The 15,527-nt window shown below is 35.4% G+C and overlaps 3 protein-coding genes across 6 annotated transcripts in view; 2 read left to right on the top strand and 1 right to left on the bottom strand.

Moving 5' to 3' along the window:
* Positions 1-3,564, top strand: part of LOC106165675 (putative sodium/potassium/calcium exchanger CG1090) — a 28,941-nt gene extending 25,377 nt beyond the window's left edge. For both annotated transcript variants that reach the window (XM_087017126.1, XM_087017119.1), the window contains 2 exons: positions 466-594; positions 954-3,564. In XM_087017126.1, the coding sequence (XP_086873252.1) occupies positions 466-594; positions 954-1,159 (335 nt within the window). In that variant the 3' untranslated portion in view covers positions 1,160-3,564. The remainder of the gene's footprint in view (positions 1-465; positions 595-953) is intronic.
* Positions 3,565-3,667: 103 nt separating this feature from the next.
* LOC106159984 (uncharacterized) lies at positions 3,668-8,242 on the top strand. Of its 2 annotated transcripts, none has more exons than XM_013536471.3 (2): positions 3,668-4,966; positions 6,219-8,242. In XM_013536471.3, the coding sequence occupies exons 1-2, from the start codon at positions 4,925-4,927 to the stop codon at positions 7,290-7,292; spliced, it is 1,116 nt and encodes a 371-aa protein (XP_013391925.3). In that variant the 5' UTR covers positions 3,668-4,924; the 3' UTR covers positions 7,293-8,242. The 2 variants fall into 2 exon arrangements, with proteins under 2 accessions (XP_013391925.3, XP_013391926.3); XM_013536472.3 differs by lacking the exon at positions 3,668-4,966 and adding an exon at positions 4,999-5,742.
* Positions 8,243-9,219: 977 nt separating this feature from the next.
* LOC106165668 (non-structural maintenance of chromosomes element 4 homolog A) lies at positions 9,220-15,366 on the bottom strand. Of its 2 annotated transcripts, none has more exons than XM_087017194.1 (10): positions 14,952-15,366; positions 14,664-14,744; positions 13,906-14,051; positions 13,040-13,173; positions 12,766-12,868; positions 12,531-12,627; positions 11,407-11,498; positions 11,078-11,126; positions 10,755-10,843; positions 9,220-10,499 (listed from the first exon to the last, which is right to left on the bottom strand). In XM_087017194.1, exons 1-10 carry the CDS (start codon positions 15,061-15,063, stop codon positions 10,344-10,346), a joined length of 1,059 nt encoding a protein of 352 aa, XP_086873320.1. In that variant the 5' UTR covers positions 15,064-15,366; the 3' UTR covers positions 9,220-10,343. The 2 variants fall into 2 exon arrangements, with proteins under 2 accessions (XP_086873320.1, XP_013399421.2); XM_013543967.3 differs by having other exon boundaries at positions 13,921-14,051; positions 14,952-15,365.
* Between the last annotated feature and the right edge of the window lie 161 nt (positions 15,367-15,527).

Below are 15,527 nucleotides of genomic sequence, written 5' to 3'. Positions count from 1 at the left end.
CTTCAGGTTAGATTATATTGGCTTGCAGGCTTAATGCATCACCATTGCTTAGATTTTTTTTTTTTTTTTTTTTTTTGGTGTGTGTGTCTGTGCTTATTATGTTCAATATAATCTGCAGGCCCATTATGTTTTAAAATGTGAAATTTATCAGTTTATTATATTATGTGTTTTTTAAAATGAAGTTTATAATATATGATTACTGTAAGTGATTGGTTTATAGCATTGCATATAACATAATGCATGGTGTAAGATTGGGGGGGGGGGGGTTACATTAAAATAAAAATTTAGACGAAAGCTTTTTCTGTGAAGTCACAGAATTCTGAGGTTTTCATTTCAATTCTGAAGGCTTCTGAGGTTACTCATGATTAAAAAAGATAATAATAAAATATAATAAAAATGATGGATAGATAAAATGTTTTCAGATTTTTAAAACCTAACCCTCTATCTGATGACATTATATTTTAGGTTATGGTGACATGGCAGTGTCCAATGCTGTAGGGAGTAATGTGTTTGATATTCTACTGTGTCTGGGCCTCCCCTGGTTTCTAGACTCCTGTATGCATGGTCTGGAGTCAATAGAAGTCTACAGTGAAGGCAGGTTTTATTGTGCTGGCAAATTAATAAGATATGCTGGTCATAAATATAAATGATTATGACTAATACAGTAAGATTATGACTAATACAGTAAGGTTATACCAATGCCATGCTAAAGATGAGTAGTTTTAAAAATGGTAGGAAAATTCTTATTGGCTGGTTTTAAATTTTAAATGGATAATTTTTTACAACCATATGAAAAATATGGCAAAACTAAAACTAGATAAGGTTGTTTTCAAAATCCAAAACATGAGCTGCAATTATTCCTATTTATTGTTCCTAGGCTAAAAATTTTATCATATTTCAACCACCAGACAAAGAAAATCAAAACATTGATAAGAATTTCTCTATCTGTGCAGGTCTGACCTACTCCTCCTTGACCCTGCTGTCCACTGTGATGTTCCTCCTAGTGGCCACTCACTTAAACGGCTGGAAACTGGACAGGAAGTTTGGCATCGTGCTCATGCTAGTCTACGTCCTCTTCATGGTGCTGGCCTCTCTGTATGAACTCAATGTATTTGGCTACTTCCACCCACCAGAGTGTCCAGTTTTAGAAGAAGATTAGTGTGATACTGAATTACTATTTATAGTTGAATACTTTTCTCCATTCCCATCCCCCCCCCCCTTTTTTTTTTTTGTAAGTGCCTATGCATACTATTTTGTCACTGCAGGATGGTGATCTTGGGTACGTTTGTGGTGCACAGGGATGATTTCTCTGACCTTTTGGGACCCAAAAATATCATAGGGCCAGGCTTTCCCCAGGACCCCAAACCATATTTGTCGATATTTTCACTATTTTCCCTGGATGCATGGAAGAGTGCAATTGCAAATATACAAGTGGAAATGAGGTACAGCATGTGTATCCCTAATTGAAGTTATGTGAAGTATTTTATATCGGGTTATATTGAACCATTTCGCTACTTCCTTGCAATGCTCCCATTGGATTATTTACAGTCCCATGACCTGCTGAGGCACTTGTCATTTAGACAGTGGAAGAACTAGCCCCATATTTTGACATTGGAATAAGGCATTTATTACAATAGTATGGTTTATTGTTTAGTGTGCCATTTCTTGACAGGACTGTGGTATGTACATAGCAACAGCTTTGGTGATTCTAATATTTGGTAAAAAAAAAAAGTGTTGAGTGTTTATAAGTGCACATAAACCAACATGAAAAGATTGTCATTGAAAGGTTTCTTAGACAAGACTATGACAGAAAATGTTGGTAGTTTGATAGGATTTTATTTATATTTTATCTATTATTGGAATGATACGTGTGCATATACCTCTGCCAAACTAATCATGTACCAAACTATTCATTTACCCCGTGGTATCTAACAATACTGTAACTAGTATAGTTGTATTTAAATCAAGGTTTACCTTTAGTGCAATAAAATGTCATACATACATACATGCATGCATGCATGCATGCATGCATACATACATACATACATACATACATACATTTGTGCATGTGCATACACGTGCACACACACACACACACACACACACATAACAGCAACATTCCTTGCGTAGGGCTTTTTGTTTTTTGCAAGGATGAATTAAAGAGCCCAAATATACTCAAAATGTATCTTACAGCTGCCATTTTAATTTGCCATTTACATCTAACACATTATTCATGGGGTATTCAAATATTTAATCTCTTAAATCTTTTTCTTGGAAAGAAATTATACATTATCTCTAGTGGTGTTTGAACATTTTGTGCAATCTTTTGAAGGTGCTTCAGGCAACAGCATTAGTTTTATTATTTAAAAAAAATCATTCTCAGTTTCCTATATAGAGTGGAAAGGAACAATCTCATGTTTACAGAATTTACTGAAGATCTTATTCAAAATAAATTTTGATCTTATATACAAGAGAAAGAGGTCTGTAAAAATCCACTTGCTCAAACATGCGCACATAAATGCTCATTCAGGAATGCACTCTTTGAACTGAAAAATGTATTGTTCTTTTAAGGATTTTGTTATTCCTGTTTTATGGCCGGCATAATTTTTAGATTATTCCCTTTAACCACATCTGCATAAATGAGTTTTGTTTTCGCAAAAATTTACACTGACAAGCTCACCTTATATTACTATATACCAGACACCTCATTCTATAATATTTTATAATACATTACATTCACTACTCACAATAATCATATAAATCTTCAGTCAATCACGATGATTGAATATTGAATTTTGTGATAAATTCAATACGTCACAGTTCATCCATTTATTTATCATATTTAAAAGTGCTTAAGCCTTGTACTGCTGATTATGTTCTTTTAAAGCTTATAGTAGAATGTGCTAGTCAAGTTTAGTGTGTGTAGACATGATTGATGACTTTAAAACCATGATTATTTAGTTGAAATTAAAAATAAAATAAAAAACTTTAAGGGGGAGTATTAATTGATTGGGAAAAATTAGCATAATAATTTTAAATTTGTAAAATATATATTTAATGTATTTGGTGAGTAATAGAGTAATGAATTGTTGATGGATTTTAGGCTTCTTTTTGGTCATCAAATGTAGCGTGATTTTTCTTAGTAATTATGCTATATAAAAAGATATATCTCTCTCCTTCATGATCCCATCCGTAGCCACAATGGTTAATCTGATTCTGATTTTTTGATTACCACATTACCATTATCCATATTTATGCAAAAGGGAGAAGAACGAAGAGACGCACTGTCTTTACGGTAAAAGTACAAAGATTAGGCTTAGATCATTTGAAAGTTAGAATTGACTGAGCGTGGCCATATGAATTGCAATACAATTGCATTTATTACTCTATTTATATGATATTAAATCGACCATGTTGAATTTTCTCAATTTTAACTCTAACTGTATTAAGAAGTATTTTTATAGAACACCGTTAAAACTGTAAGCTGACTGCTAGCTATTGGTAATGTAACAGAATTTATGTGTAGTTTTATTTATGGCTAGCTGAATAAACGGGTTCAAATTAGTTATGTGTTCGCTTATTCTTATTTAAAAGGGCGTATTAAAGTCGGTAAAGGGAGTTCGCAATTTTGCACATATGATTTGCAGATGAAAGGAGTACTTTTGAGAGAAAGCTATTGCTTTCTTGTCTTTTGTACGTAAAACTTTAATTTGTGTGTTCTAAATTTTTAAGCGAATAACAAATTATCTTACTTGCTCGCTATTGCATCCAGTCACGCAAGTATCAGTATTTTGCCATTTTATTTCACTTTTTTTATGGTGTCCCTAAACTATACCTTACATATATATGGTATTTGAATCCCCAAAACCGTTTTAAAACATATCATGAAACCATATTGGATTCGAGCTGCAATATGTTACAGTCCTGCTCACTTTTCTCAGACCTCCGACCATGGAACAATATTACGCGTGTTAAAACAAAATGAAGTCGGGAATGAACTCCATTACACCTGTATACACCTGTCATTTAGTCCGTGTTGTTTACTTTAATAATATTTACGGAAAATATCATTAAGATGTAATGGTCCTGCCCGTGGAGTTTTACCATTCGATAATTTCCGGACCCCTGATCAGCCACAAAAGAGCGCACCTCCCACATCGGTACGTTCCTTCACACTTGACTGAGAATTTACATCACTTGCACCTTTGCGCCGACTTATTTCTTCTATTCGTTAGTGTAAAGTAACCGTAAATGAAATAGGCGGAGATGCATTGTTATTGGAAATTGCCCGTAAAATTCTGTTCTTGACGCTGCGATTAAAAGGCTTTTCGTGTGCCTTTTTTGAATTTATGGCATTTTATTAATTTTTTTTTCGAAACTGCATACTTCACAATATTCCTTTCAAGGGTTACATATTTTCGTTTCCTTTTTACAACAATGAATTTCCGAAAATGACACACAAGTGAGAATTTTGACCGGAGGGCTGTCTTCTTTTCACGCAAAGCCAAATACTATACCCGATATAACTATTAAATGCCAATGGCCGTTCAGTAGATTATACATAACCAAAAGTTGCCATGGCTGAAATGTGTAACACCCCATGATGTGCAAATATTATTCTTAGTCATAAATATCGAAGAAGCTGGACAATTAGACTAACAGGCAATTGCCTCCTTTTTGTGTGTCCGCATAACCAGTTAACGAAACGGTTGATCTAAACTAGAGAGTCGTCAATTTACTAAATAAACACCCTCGTGTACTGTACAAAAGATAGGTTCGCGTCGATTTTTCTATCCTATTAACAGGTACATAGTGGCTTGTCCCACACTTCTGTTGGGGGTTGAATTGCGAAGAACGTGGGGTTGCGGAGAGGATACCGCTGATTTATGTGCCATCTTTCAATATACCTCAAGCTACAACCAGCATGACTGAATCTAGAAACACCGCGTCCAGAATGTCTGAATCGGTAAGTGGGCTCAAACTTCATGTGGTTTGACCACGTTAAAACCCGGAAGGTATCACATACTTTTTCATTGACTATGCTCTATAAATCGGGGAGTGAGTGCGAAGTTTAATTGTTTTAGAGACCCGGTTTCGTTTAATTTCTTACGATAAAACTGTCGCAAAGACCGGTGCTTATGCCATCAAAATGGATGCAAAGGGGCCACTTTTTGGCATCTTCTTTATAAACTTCACAATTTTTCATCGTGTGAAAATCGACCTTGACGAGGTAGACTGTTTATAAAACCGATGACATTGCCCTATACAACAGCAAAAACAACATTGATATTATTTGAAAACAACGGTGATTTAGAACATGCAACATCTTTTATTTCTCGGTGTGTATCTACATCTGGGGGTTGTAAGTGATCCGAAGCCTTTATTGTAACCAGTTAAACACTTTTAAGAGCGGATTTGTTATGTTAAAAAACAATCATTTGTAACATAAAATGGAGCAACTCAAGGATTTCCATACAAATTATAAAACAAATAAACGTCATTCTCTTCTCGTTAATTCGCTGCTATTCATTAAATCGTTATCCTTTCTTATTTTCTGTTTTGAATAAGTTTAACACGGGGGACCTAATAAAGTCTGTGTAAAATATGTAGGTCGGGTTCAGCTACACGGTGGCGGTCCGGGGTTAGCAAGAAATAACATGTAGTTGTGAGTTGTGTACCTTGAAAAGGAAACACTCTCCAGAATTTCTGACATTCTGTTTTTATAATGCCAAAGACGAAGGGGTAAGTTGTCGCAAATCTGAGTTTTTGTTTTCGTTTTCGTGTAAGCAATGTGTGCTCTAGAGCAAAGTTGAAGCGAACCTCTCTTTTTTTGCCTCTGTATTTAGATAACTTTGTTTTGTTACGATGAAAAAATCCGTATAATAAAATTGTGGACACAAGGTTTGGATTTTTAATATTGTTTTCATAGCTAAATTTGTTTAACTTTGGTAATGTATTTTAACCCACAGGTGATGCTCTACTCCTGCATTAGAGCAATTTTTCAAAAAAAGTTTCTTGTTATAGATTTAACATTTTCACCCTGCCTTGCATTTGATTTTTTAAATACCCCAACCCAAAAGTAGCTTTTTTTATTTTAAGAGCAGCCGTAGTGCGTCACAATTTCACTCTGGATAAAATCGTTTGAGGCGTCTGTATGCGTTTAAAATACGTGGCCAAGATTTTTTCAGCAACACACTAATTTTAAAATTGTTCTCCAGGTGCAGTCGGAGGTGCCTGAATCCGAGGCACCTGATGAAGACGAAATGACCGAAGAAGAAAAAGCGATCCGCAAGGCACGGGACCAGCTACTGTACGCTATTCGCTTTGAAGATGAGGGGAGTATTCGGCGCATCGTTGAACAGAATAAGGAGATTATCAAAGAAGTAGCTGGTCAACCCACGACCAATGGGGCAGGGTGGAACGGTCTGGCAGTGGCCGTGTACCATGGACGCCTGGACATGATCAAGCTGTTATTACGACTGGATGTGCCGGTAGACTCCAAGCGACGCGACGGAATGACACCTCTTATGCTGGCCGCCTATAAGGGAAACAGGGAAGCGATGAACATTTTAGTAGAACAAGGGGCAGATGTTAACGCCCAAGATTCGAAAGGTTATCACGCTTTGTACCTAGCCGTTCAGAATGGTCACAAGTTGCTGGCTCGTCAGCTTCTCACTTACGGAGCCAACGTTGATATGAAAACCAAAGATGGGTCTTTTGCGTTGGGCGTGGCGGCTCAGATAGGGCTTCGCGACTTATGCAGCGGTCTGATCGGATGCGGTGCCACCGTCAACTTACAGAAAGACGATGGCACTTCGAGTCTCCACCTAGCGTGTCAGGAGGGGTATCTAGAGGTTGTACAGTTGCTGGTGGACTCAGGAGCCGATGTAGATTTGAGAAAACACGATGGTTCCGGACCTCTCTTTGTCGCGGCCCAAAATGGCCACTTGGACGTTGTAAAATACCTGCTATCTAAAGGGGCCCAATGTGAACTCGCAAAGTTGGGCGGCTGGGTTCCTCTTCACGTCGCTTGCCTCAACGGATACCCTGATATCGTAAGAGAGTTACTGGCAGCTGGCTCCTCTGTGAATCGCCAAGGTGCCGACGGTTGGACGCCCCTGCACGACGCTTGCTGGCGTGGACGGGAAGAAATTGTATCCATTCTGCTTGAAAACGGCGCAGACATCACGCTCAAAAATCGCAAGAACAGGACGCCCTTGAAACTGGCCGAAGAAAAGGAGTTTGAGATAGTGGTGAAACAACTTGAAGACTTTGAAAAGAAAGCCGGATAGGCAGGACAATATATTATTGGACTAACAAGCGGTTTCTGTAATGCATGTGCCACAAAATGGGTCTCACTAGTGAAGTTTTAAGTATTGAATTGGCATAAAACTTTCTTGATTTCAATCACCCTACTTCTGACTTCCGTTTGTGATCGATTGGACTAATTAACTGTATACGTTTGCGGAAGAGCACAAAGTTATAGCAATTCAAACCAGAACAAAAATAGGAAATATCCTATCACAACTCATTGATCGAATAACTTTTCACGCACGAAAGGTCACGTTCACAATTACATTACTTCCTAGACTTGTGAGGAACTAAAACCGCCAAAACCATAAGAGATGTTTTCTTGAAAGGAAAGAAAAATTTCGAACGATTTTTCGCGCAGAGTTTCATCTTATGAACAGTATTTTATGCAATGAGCAGGAGCATAATCAAAACAGCTAAAATTCCAAAGATGCATCAACATTTAAACTAGTTCTTAAGGGAGACTAACCTAAGAGAAGTTTTATCCAAATTTTGTTCAAGCTTCCTTATATTGATTCAGGGGAACACCAGTGCTTTGATGGCATATATGGAGTCTTAGCTTTGCGGAGTTAACTACATTCCTAATCACAATCTTGTTATCGACCAACACTGGGCTAACTTAAACCGTTTTACACTATCACAGAGAAGAAGACTTCGTCGTGCAACCCAAGTGATTAATTCGAACCATTTACTTTCTTAATATAGCCGTAAAACATTTTTAGTTAAACCGGCAAGGTTGGTCCCCACTAAGCAAATGCTCAAATACCGGTTCAGCTATCATGAATTTAAGGTGCCAAATGTTATATATTTTCAATTGAATTTACTATTTATCGTTTGTATAATATTTCATGTTCTTTTTCATTTATTTGATTTTTAGCGTTTGTAAATAAATTTGCATTTATAAAAAAAAAAATTCTTCGTTTTTGCATCTTGCAGCATTGTGAAAGCATGTCCTAAGACGTGGAGCAATCAATAATATAAGATTTTCTAGTCATCAAATTTTATATATCTAAATTTAATAGAGACAAATTATTATAGAAAATATTCTACTCCAAGCGAATTTCTTGGAATTTTCGATACTTTTCCTAAAATTCAGCAGTCTTAACTAATTGCTACTAATCCACAACGCTACTATAGATACTGATGAGGTCTATTTTTGTGCCATATAATGGTGTATTTGACCGAAATGCTATGGTATCACATAATTCTATTGTTTCTATGCCACTCAATTAAAGATCCACCCATGAAAAATCTTTATTAAATAATTATCTTCAGATTTGTGCCATTTTACTAAGCACATTGCCAAATAGCTCCCAAAGTTTTACATAAAAACACTGCATACATCCAGTATTGTTTACAGATTATAAAAGCAACGTCCAAATGACTTGAAGTGAGAAAAAAACCCACTATTTACCTGTAACACGTGTGTGGAACAAAGGCCCAATGCATTTTTGTTTCAGAATTTGTCGTCTCAAAATGTAGGTGACGTTGCATGACCCTGGAATAAAGTAATTTTTCTGCACTCAACAGTCTGAAAGACATCGGCATATTGGAGGTAATATTAACCGTCAATATTAGCTGTTGATTGAAGAAAAGTTATTGTATTCTTATATAACATAACACAGCTGATGAAAATCTTCTCTATATTGGTTTAGTCATTTTTAGAAGCTATATCTACACGAAGTTTGATTTTTACCAGTCATTTTGTATGCCCTTTGTGATGATAATATCAAAAGGTCTCGATCTGTTATTTGCGTCAATTAAAAATATTGATCACAATACTCGGACTGCTTCATCTATAAATGAAATTTCGTCACTGGCGTTTTCCCCAATTCTACGAATTCTATTCACTCGCTGCATAATTGACATCAGACAATTCTTTATTACAAAGATTCTGAACAAAGAACATCGATGAGTATAGCAAATAATTTTATTCTGTTTTGAGATAAAATATTCTTCATATACAAAACTATATACATGTGCATCGAATGACGAACAGATGACTAGACTAGCCCAAATCAAGTACATAAAAGTTATATCAGCAATACAAGAACGCAAGCCCTTATATTCTGCTCCAGTTTCTCTATTTCAGCAAAAGAAGGTTTTTAGACGCAAAAACCGACTCCAAGACCAAACAAAAATATTTCATGAAATCATTTTTACATTCTGGAGGTTCACTTTATATTCAGAAAGGAAAATCATTTGTTGTATCTAATGACAATGCTTATGCTACTACAACTTGACATAGCAGTAAAAATATTTACGATGATGAATTATATGCCTTTTAAAATAATCTTCATGTTAATGTGTTTTATTGATTTTCAAGGCACTGAATCAAAGACAAAGAATTTCATCATTATGTAATGCTGCTCCATTCTAATAGTAATAATGCACAATCAAATCATTAAGTGAAAAATTCTTGTGTAACTTTTTCATCACTACAGACTGCTATATTCTACGTTAAAAATTGCACAGAAATTTAACAAGCTCAACACCAGAATAGACTTTGTTGTCTACTAGCTGTTTACTCTAACAATCCATTAAGAATCACAATTGCCAATGACAGATATGGATGTCGCAAACTGATGTCTATAAAAGAGTGGACATGACAAGCTCATTATGCCTCCTTACATACTACAAAACAGACTTCCAACATTTTATTTACTAACTACACGATGTGTCTTATAAGTGTATTAAAAAAGACATCAAGTATAGAGATAATAAAATAGATAATTGGTTCTGCAAATATGACAAATGCGATTTCAAAGTAGATTAAAAATGTTTCATTAATCAGTGTAAAGATAGGACGATGGTACAAATAACTTGGGTTTGTAAGCTTTTAAGTGGAATAATATTATGATGTATAAAAACCCTACCAAATACTACTAAGGTTTTTTTAAGTATAGTATAACCCATACTTGTGCTCAAGCCTTGCAACCCTATTCCATATAAAGACAGCAAAATCCACCAAAATCTTCATGCCAATTTGTTATCATCACCAGGGTTTATTCTTCCTCAGCTTTTAACCGTCTTCATTTTTTGGCTTTCTTGCTCTGTGGCCCAGGATGTGCATCAAACCCATTCATTTGGCTTGGTCCACTATCTCCACTGGCACTGGGAGTCTTCCCCTTTTTTAATTCAACTGGCTTTATGGCTGCTGTTTTAACTTGGAATGTTCTAACAAGGTCCTGCAAACAATCATGGGTGGAAAAGTGGAGCAAGAGCTCTGTTATTTTGAAAAAAAAAAAAAAAAAAAAAAAAAAATACTCACCCTCAGAAAAACTCAATTTTTCATTCCGTTTACTACGGCACTATGCTTTTTGCTAACACAGTATGCCATTTTAAAAAATCCAACTTTATAATCTAACTTGCAAATATACTGCTTAAACTTGCACTTTTAATATCAACTATTAGTATAATAGGAATTCTGTTGAATATCTTACCTCAAATTCACTGTTTGTTATTGAAACGATACACTGATGCCTCTGTAAAGATTCAGTTGGTGCATCGCCAGCATGTTTTTCTACAGGCTCTGAAAGGAGAACATGACTGCTTTACAAAACTGTTTTCAATGAGAAGGAAGTCTGATTATATATTAAACTAGGATTTTGGATTACAATCTTAATCAATAGTCTGCTTTCAGGCTATGCTGTACTAAAAAACATTATACACCAAAATTTGGGATGCAGAATCTGCATGTATTGAAGTAATGAAGAAATCTAAATAATTGACCATTGCAATGTATTTGTATATAAAGACGACCCACCTATAACAGGCAATTTATATTCGTCTAGAAGTATTTTGGCTAGGTTATCCTGAAATAAATAAATAAATAAATAAATAAATAAATAAATAAATAAATAATGTTTTAGTTTCACAACCAGGTCTCTTTACCCAGGACTGCAAAGTACAGGGAGTTGAAACGAGCAAGACTGAATGTTTGTACAATTTTTGTCATAAATGTAAAATTTTCATAAGCTGAAAGTTTGGGGAAAGCCTTCTTCGCAACTCTTAAGCTGAAAACAATTTAGCGAGAAACCCCTTGGAGATGGATCGATTACTGTTATGAGAACCCAGTCTTTGATAAATACTCACCCTGACCAGAAATGCTACATGGAACATATTCTCTATTGTGTGACCATAAGAGCCAGGGTTCAGGACAAATTCAAAGTAGTCCACTGGTTTCTCTGGAAAAAAAATCATAATAATAATTATAAAAATAAACTAGAGGATCAGAGAGTCGATACCGCCTCCGGATATTGTACCACCAGCTGGAGTAAGCGCATTTGTATGGAAAACCAAAAAAAGGGACACCACCACTAGTGCTCTGCTTGACAAGCTCTACAAAATGCAAAAAAACATGAGGTCTCTAGCATTTACGGTTCCTGAATTAGAGACTTTTCAGTTTCAGCATCTTATGGCCGCTACTCCCGTGAAAATAGGTCTGTGCAGTTTCTGAAAATTGGCACAAACAAACATTTTTTTTTTGCAGAAATTTTCCAATTTTAGAAAATTTTGGCCCATTTGACTTTGAAATAAAGGCCAAAGGTCAAATCCAAGGGCATATTTGGAATTTCCACTTGACTTTTGGTCAGACTTCTGTAGTAATTTTTCCTATAATTCCTTCGGTTTAGGAGATATTTAGCATTGAATTTTCAAAAATTTTGGCAAGGGTGGGTTTCAAGGAGCGTCACACCCAGGCCAATGCATCGACTGAGATAAAAAAAAAACAGGGGGTTTAAGTTAAGATTATATGTGACCTAAATCCAAGAGATGGGGACACAGGTCCTTGGGGCCTAGGAGGAGAAGTGGTAACGGTGACTTGTATCTGGCGCAGGAAAGTGGAGCCGGCAGAGCCAAAGGAGCCATATCTGACGGGTCGGGGCTAAAACCATGAGTACCACCAGTGTACACGCTGGTGGTACTAATAAACAAATAAAGACAGGGAATTTTTTCAACAGGACAATGTCCATTTAAATTTGCAGCCAATTTTCGATCCAAACATGCTAACAATTATTTACCCTGCCTTTTTAGTCTTAAAATAAATATAAACAGACAATAATTAACCATTATTAATTGTATACTTAGTACTTAATTCTATACTCAAATTAAGATCAAGTGTGCACACTGACCACATTTCTTCAAGGACATGCTTTTAACAATTTCTTTAAATTCAAAATAGTTTCTTAATAAAATGCACAAATGTCATTTGAACTTACTCTTATTGTTTCTCCAGTAGTTCATCAAAAGTCTATGGATTCTCTCCACTTCTTCTGTCGTTTGCTCTCTCTGTTCTTCTTCATCTACAGATTTTAACTGAATGAATAAAAAAACTGCAATTAAAAATGTTAAGTTTTATAATAAACCAAACTATTTGACAGGGAATTTATCTTTACAACTATGATTATCATTTAGAAAATGTGAATACCATCAATTAACAGTAAAAATACCTACTTGCTTTGGCACTGTTCTATCAGTAATGGCATCTCTATCACCTTTGTCTGTATTTCTATTGGAAACTCTTCTCTCAGGCGGCCCTCTCTCAAAGGTACCCAACCTGTAAAAGGAAATAAGGTAAGCACAGTCTGTAACACATTCATTTAAGTTTTTCTACCATTATTTCTTACAAACTGAAGATCTTATGTAATTTCTATATGATTAGAAATAAAAATGATGATGTTAGAACAGTAATCCTGTGTTTTACCCAAATTATTCTACTATAACTTACATGCATCTCAAAGGTGGGGTTCTACTAAAGAAAGGCTGCACTGCTTCTCCAAACTTCTCCCAACTTATCCTTGGAATCCTGGCATTGTTGTCTGTGGAAGTTGCAGGTATCCTTCCAAAACTTATGTAATTTACCTGAAAAAAAAAAAAGCCAAAATAATTTACAAACCACACTCTGTCTGTATATTTTAGATTAAGTAACACAGGCTCTGTTCACAACCAAGTTAAGCTGGGCCTACCTGAGCAAGCTTATTTATTTCCATCTCAAGTGAATTATATGTATAATCTAATAGGGAAGATTACTTTTTGCTACTGCATGTGCTTTTTTGAACAACCGAAAAATTTCACCTGGACCAACTGTCCAGCATTTTTTGGTGGTTCTGAATAGCTTTAGTTCTCCTATAATGGAAGATAATTTGTGCCCAAAACATTTCAATTTGTTTATTATTAAAATATGTCCACCTCAGCAGGTAAAATACTTTAGCTCAGTAACATTTTGAGTGAAATTGGGCTTCTGACTGCATACGGTAATTCTCCAATCTATACGAACGCCGCAATAATTACGAACGAAACGTTTTTTCTCTGAATCTGAATTTTTTGTTTAGTTTGTTTTAATTCACTGCAATATCGCAAAAATAATTTGTTTGTGCTAAAAGCTGATCACAGTGATTTAATCTGAAAGTAATGCTTACACTTAGCAATGTTAGTTAAGTGGAAATAACTTCCGGTACAGCCGTATTCCATTCGTATTTCAATGGATACGAACGCGTGGCAATTTTTAGCAGACTGAATTTCAAGCCTTACGAACAAAATGATTATCTTCCAAAAATAATTAATTTAAATCGTTCGTATAGATTGGAGACTTACCGTAATATGACTCACCAGACGTTCAGAAAATTCCAACGCATTAAACGTGTTGATGTCTGTCTGTAATGCTTGTGCTTTCTGCCTTCCCAGTTGAGCAATTGTCAGCAGAGCTTGAGAGTCCTTGGTTGCTTCCCTGGTCAATTTTACTAGTAAATTAAACAAAATCTTGAAAATCTAATTGCATAAATATTTTTCATTATTCTGGTGCTTTGAGACAAGTGACCAATCAAAATACATTTCAATACACACCATAAAGCTGATTACCAGCTACTGTCATAGTTACTATATCTATTGCTATTATATAAACTTAAAAGCATCATTTTAAGGGGGGGGGGGGGGGGGGGGTTCTGCCAAATTCAACTTATCTTAAGAAAAACAAAGTAATTTTCTTCTAATCAAGAATCATTGCACAAATTATTATCCAACCCATCACTGCAGTTGAATTTGACATTCTGTATCATTACTAATTAAATAAATTACTACAAAGGAACGTTCATACAACCAACATTCTTTCTAATATTTCAGAAGAAAATAGTGATATCTGGTTGTTCTAATAGAGGGATTTATTATCTTGAATTGAGAAAGTAGCTTTTCAGTTCATTTGAACATACAAATATGATTATTGGACATTCTAACACATGTAGAGAATATCTTTCAGAAAGCTAAAATGTCAAAAGCAAATACCAATCACAAGATTCTGGCACACATAAATTAATACAGTATATATCAATCAGAAAATAGAACAGTGGATAAAATACCTCTTTGAAATAAAGAATTGCATTCCTTCAACTTATCTGTGAGTTCTTCGGATTCTGGGTTGATAAGATCATGCTGTCTTGCTAAAAGACAAAAAATGACATATATTCTCTTTAAGTCAGTCACTTCAAACCAAGTTCTAGGGACTAACACAAGTCGTGAACAATAGGTATTCAATTGAAAAATTCAAATGAAAAATGCATGCCTTATATCAATAATTAAGAAGATACAAACCATACAATCGTATGTTTAACATTAAGGAAGTATTGCAGATGGAGAGGCATCCTCACCTTTTAATTCATCTTGAATAACCATGTACTGATGTCGTAGTTGACGTCTTTCATCTTCAGTTTGTTCTGGCTCAGTCGGAACAGAAAGCTCTTCGTCTGAATCAGATTCCATCACTAGTTTCTATCCTTAGTATCTTACACTTGCAGTGTCACACAAGGATTACCGCTTTGGACAAAACACTTTCATTTTCTTGACTCGATCATTTGGTGTGCTGACTTTCGCGATATCCCACTCTTTGGGGAATCACTGCATTTTGTCATTATTACCTCTTATCACATCAATCAGCATTCATAGTTAAAGCAGAAAACAACTCGGGAGGCACAAAATTGCAAAAATCAAACACTGTCAACACACAACTGTGTAAAATTACGTGCAACTTTCGCGCCCCGAAGCTGCGCATGTATAGTAGCCCAAGCAACTTATATATCAAACGTGGTGATTGGCCTACTAGAGAGTTCCGTTTCAACGCATCTATATATTCTTTCGAATAACGCTCGTAGATAAGATTAAACTATTTATGTGTGCTGACAAAGATGCGTTTTTTGCAATTCAAAGGAACTAGAAAATATAAAACA

Source organism: Lingula anatina, chromosome 1 (genome assembly GCF_051362555.1).
Source record: "Lingula anatina isolate TDL-2025a chromosome 1, LinAna3.0, whole genome shotgun sequence".
NCBI classification, from domain to species: domain Eukaryota; kingdom Metazoa; phylum Brachiopoda; class Lingulata; order Lingulida; family Lingulidae; genus Lingula; species Lingula anatina.
The sequence above is the reverse complement of the archived record's forward strand: the minus strand, read 5'-3'. Positions and strand labels throughout refer to the sequence as shown.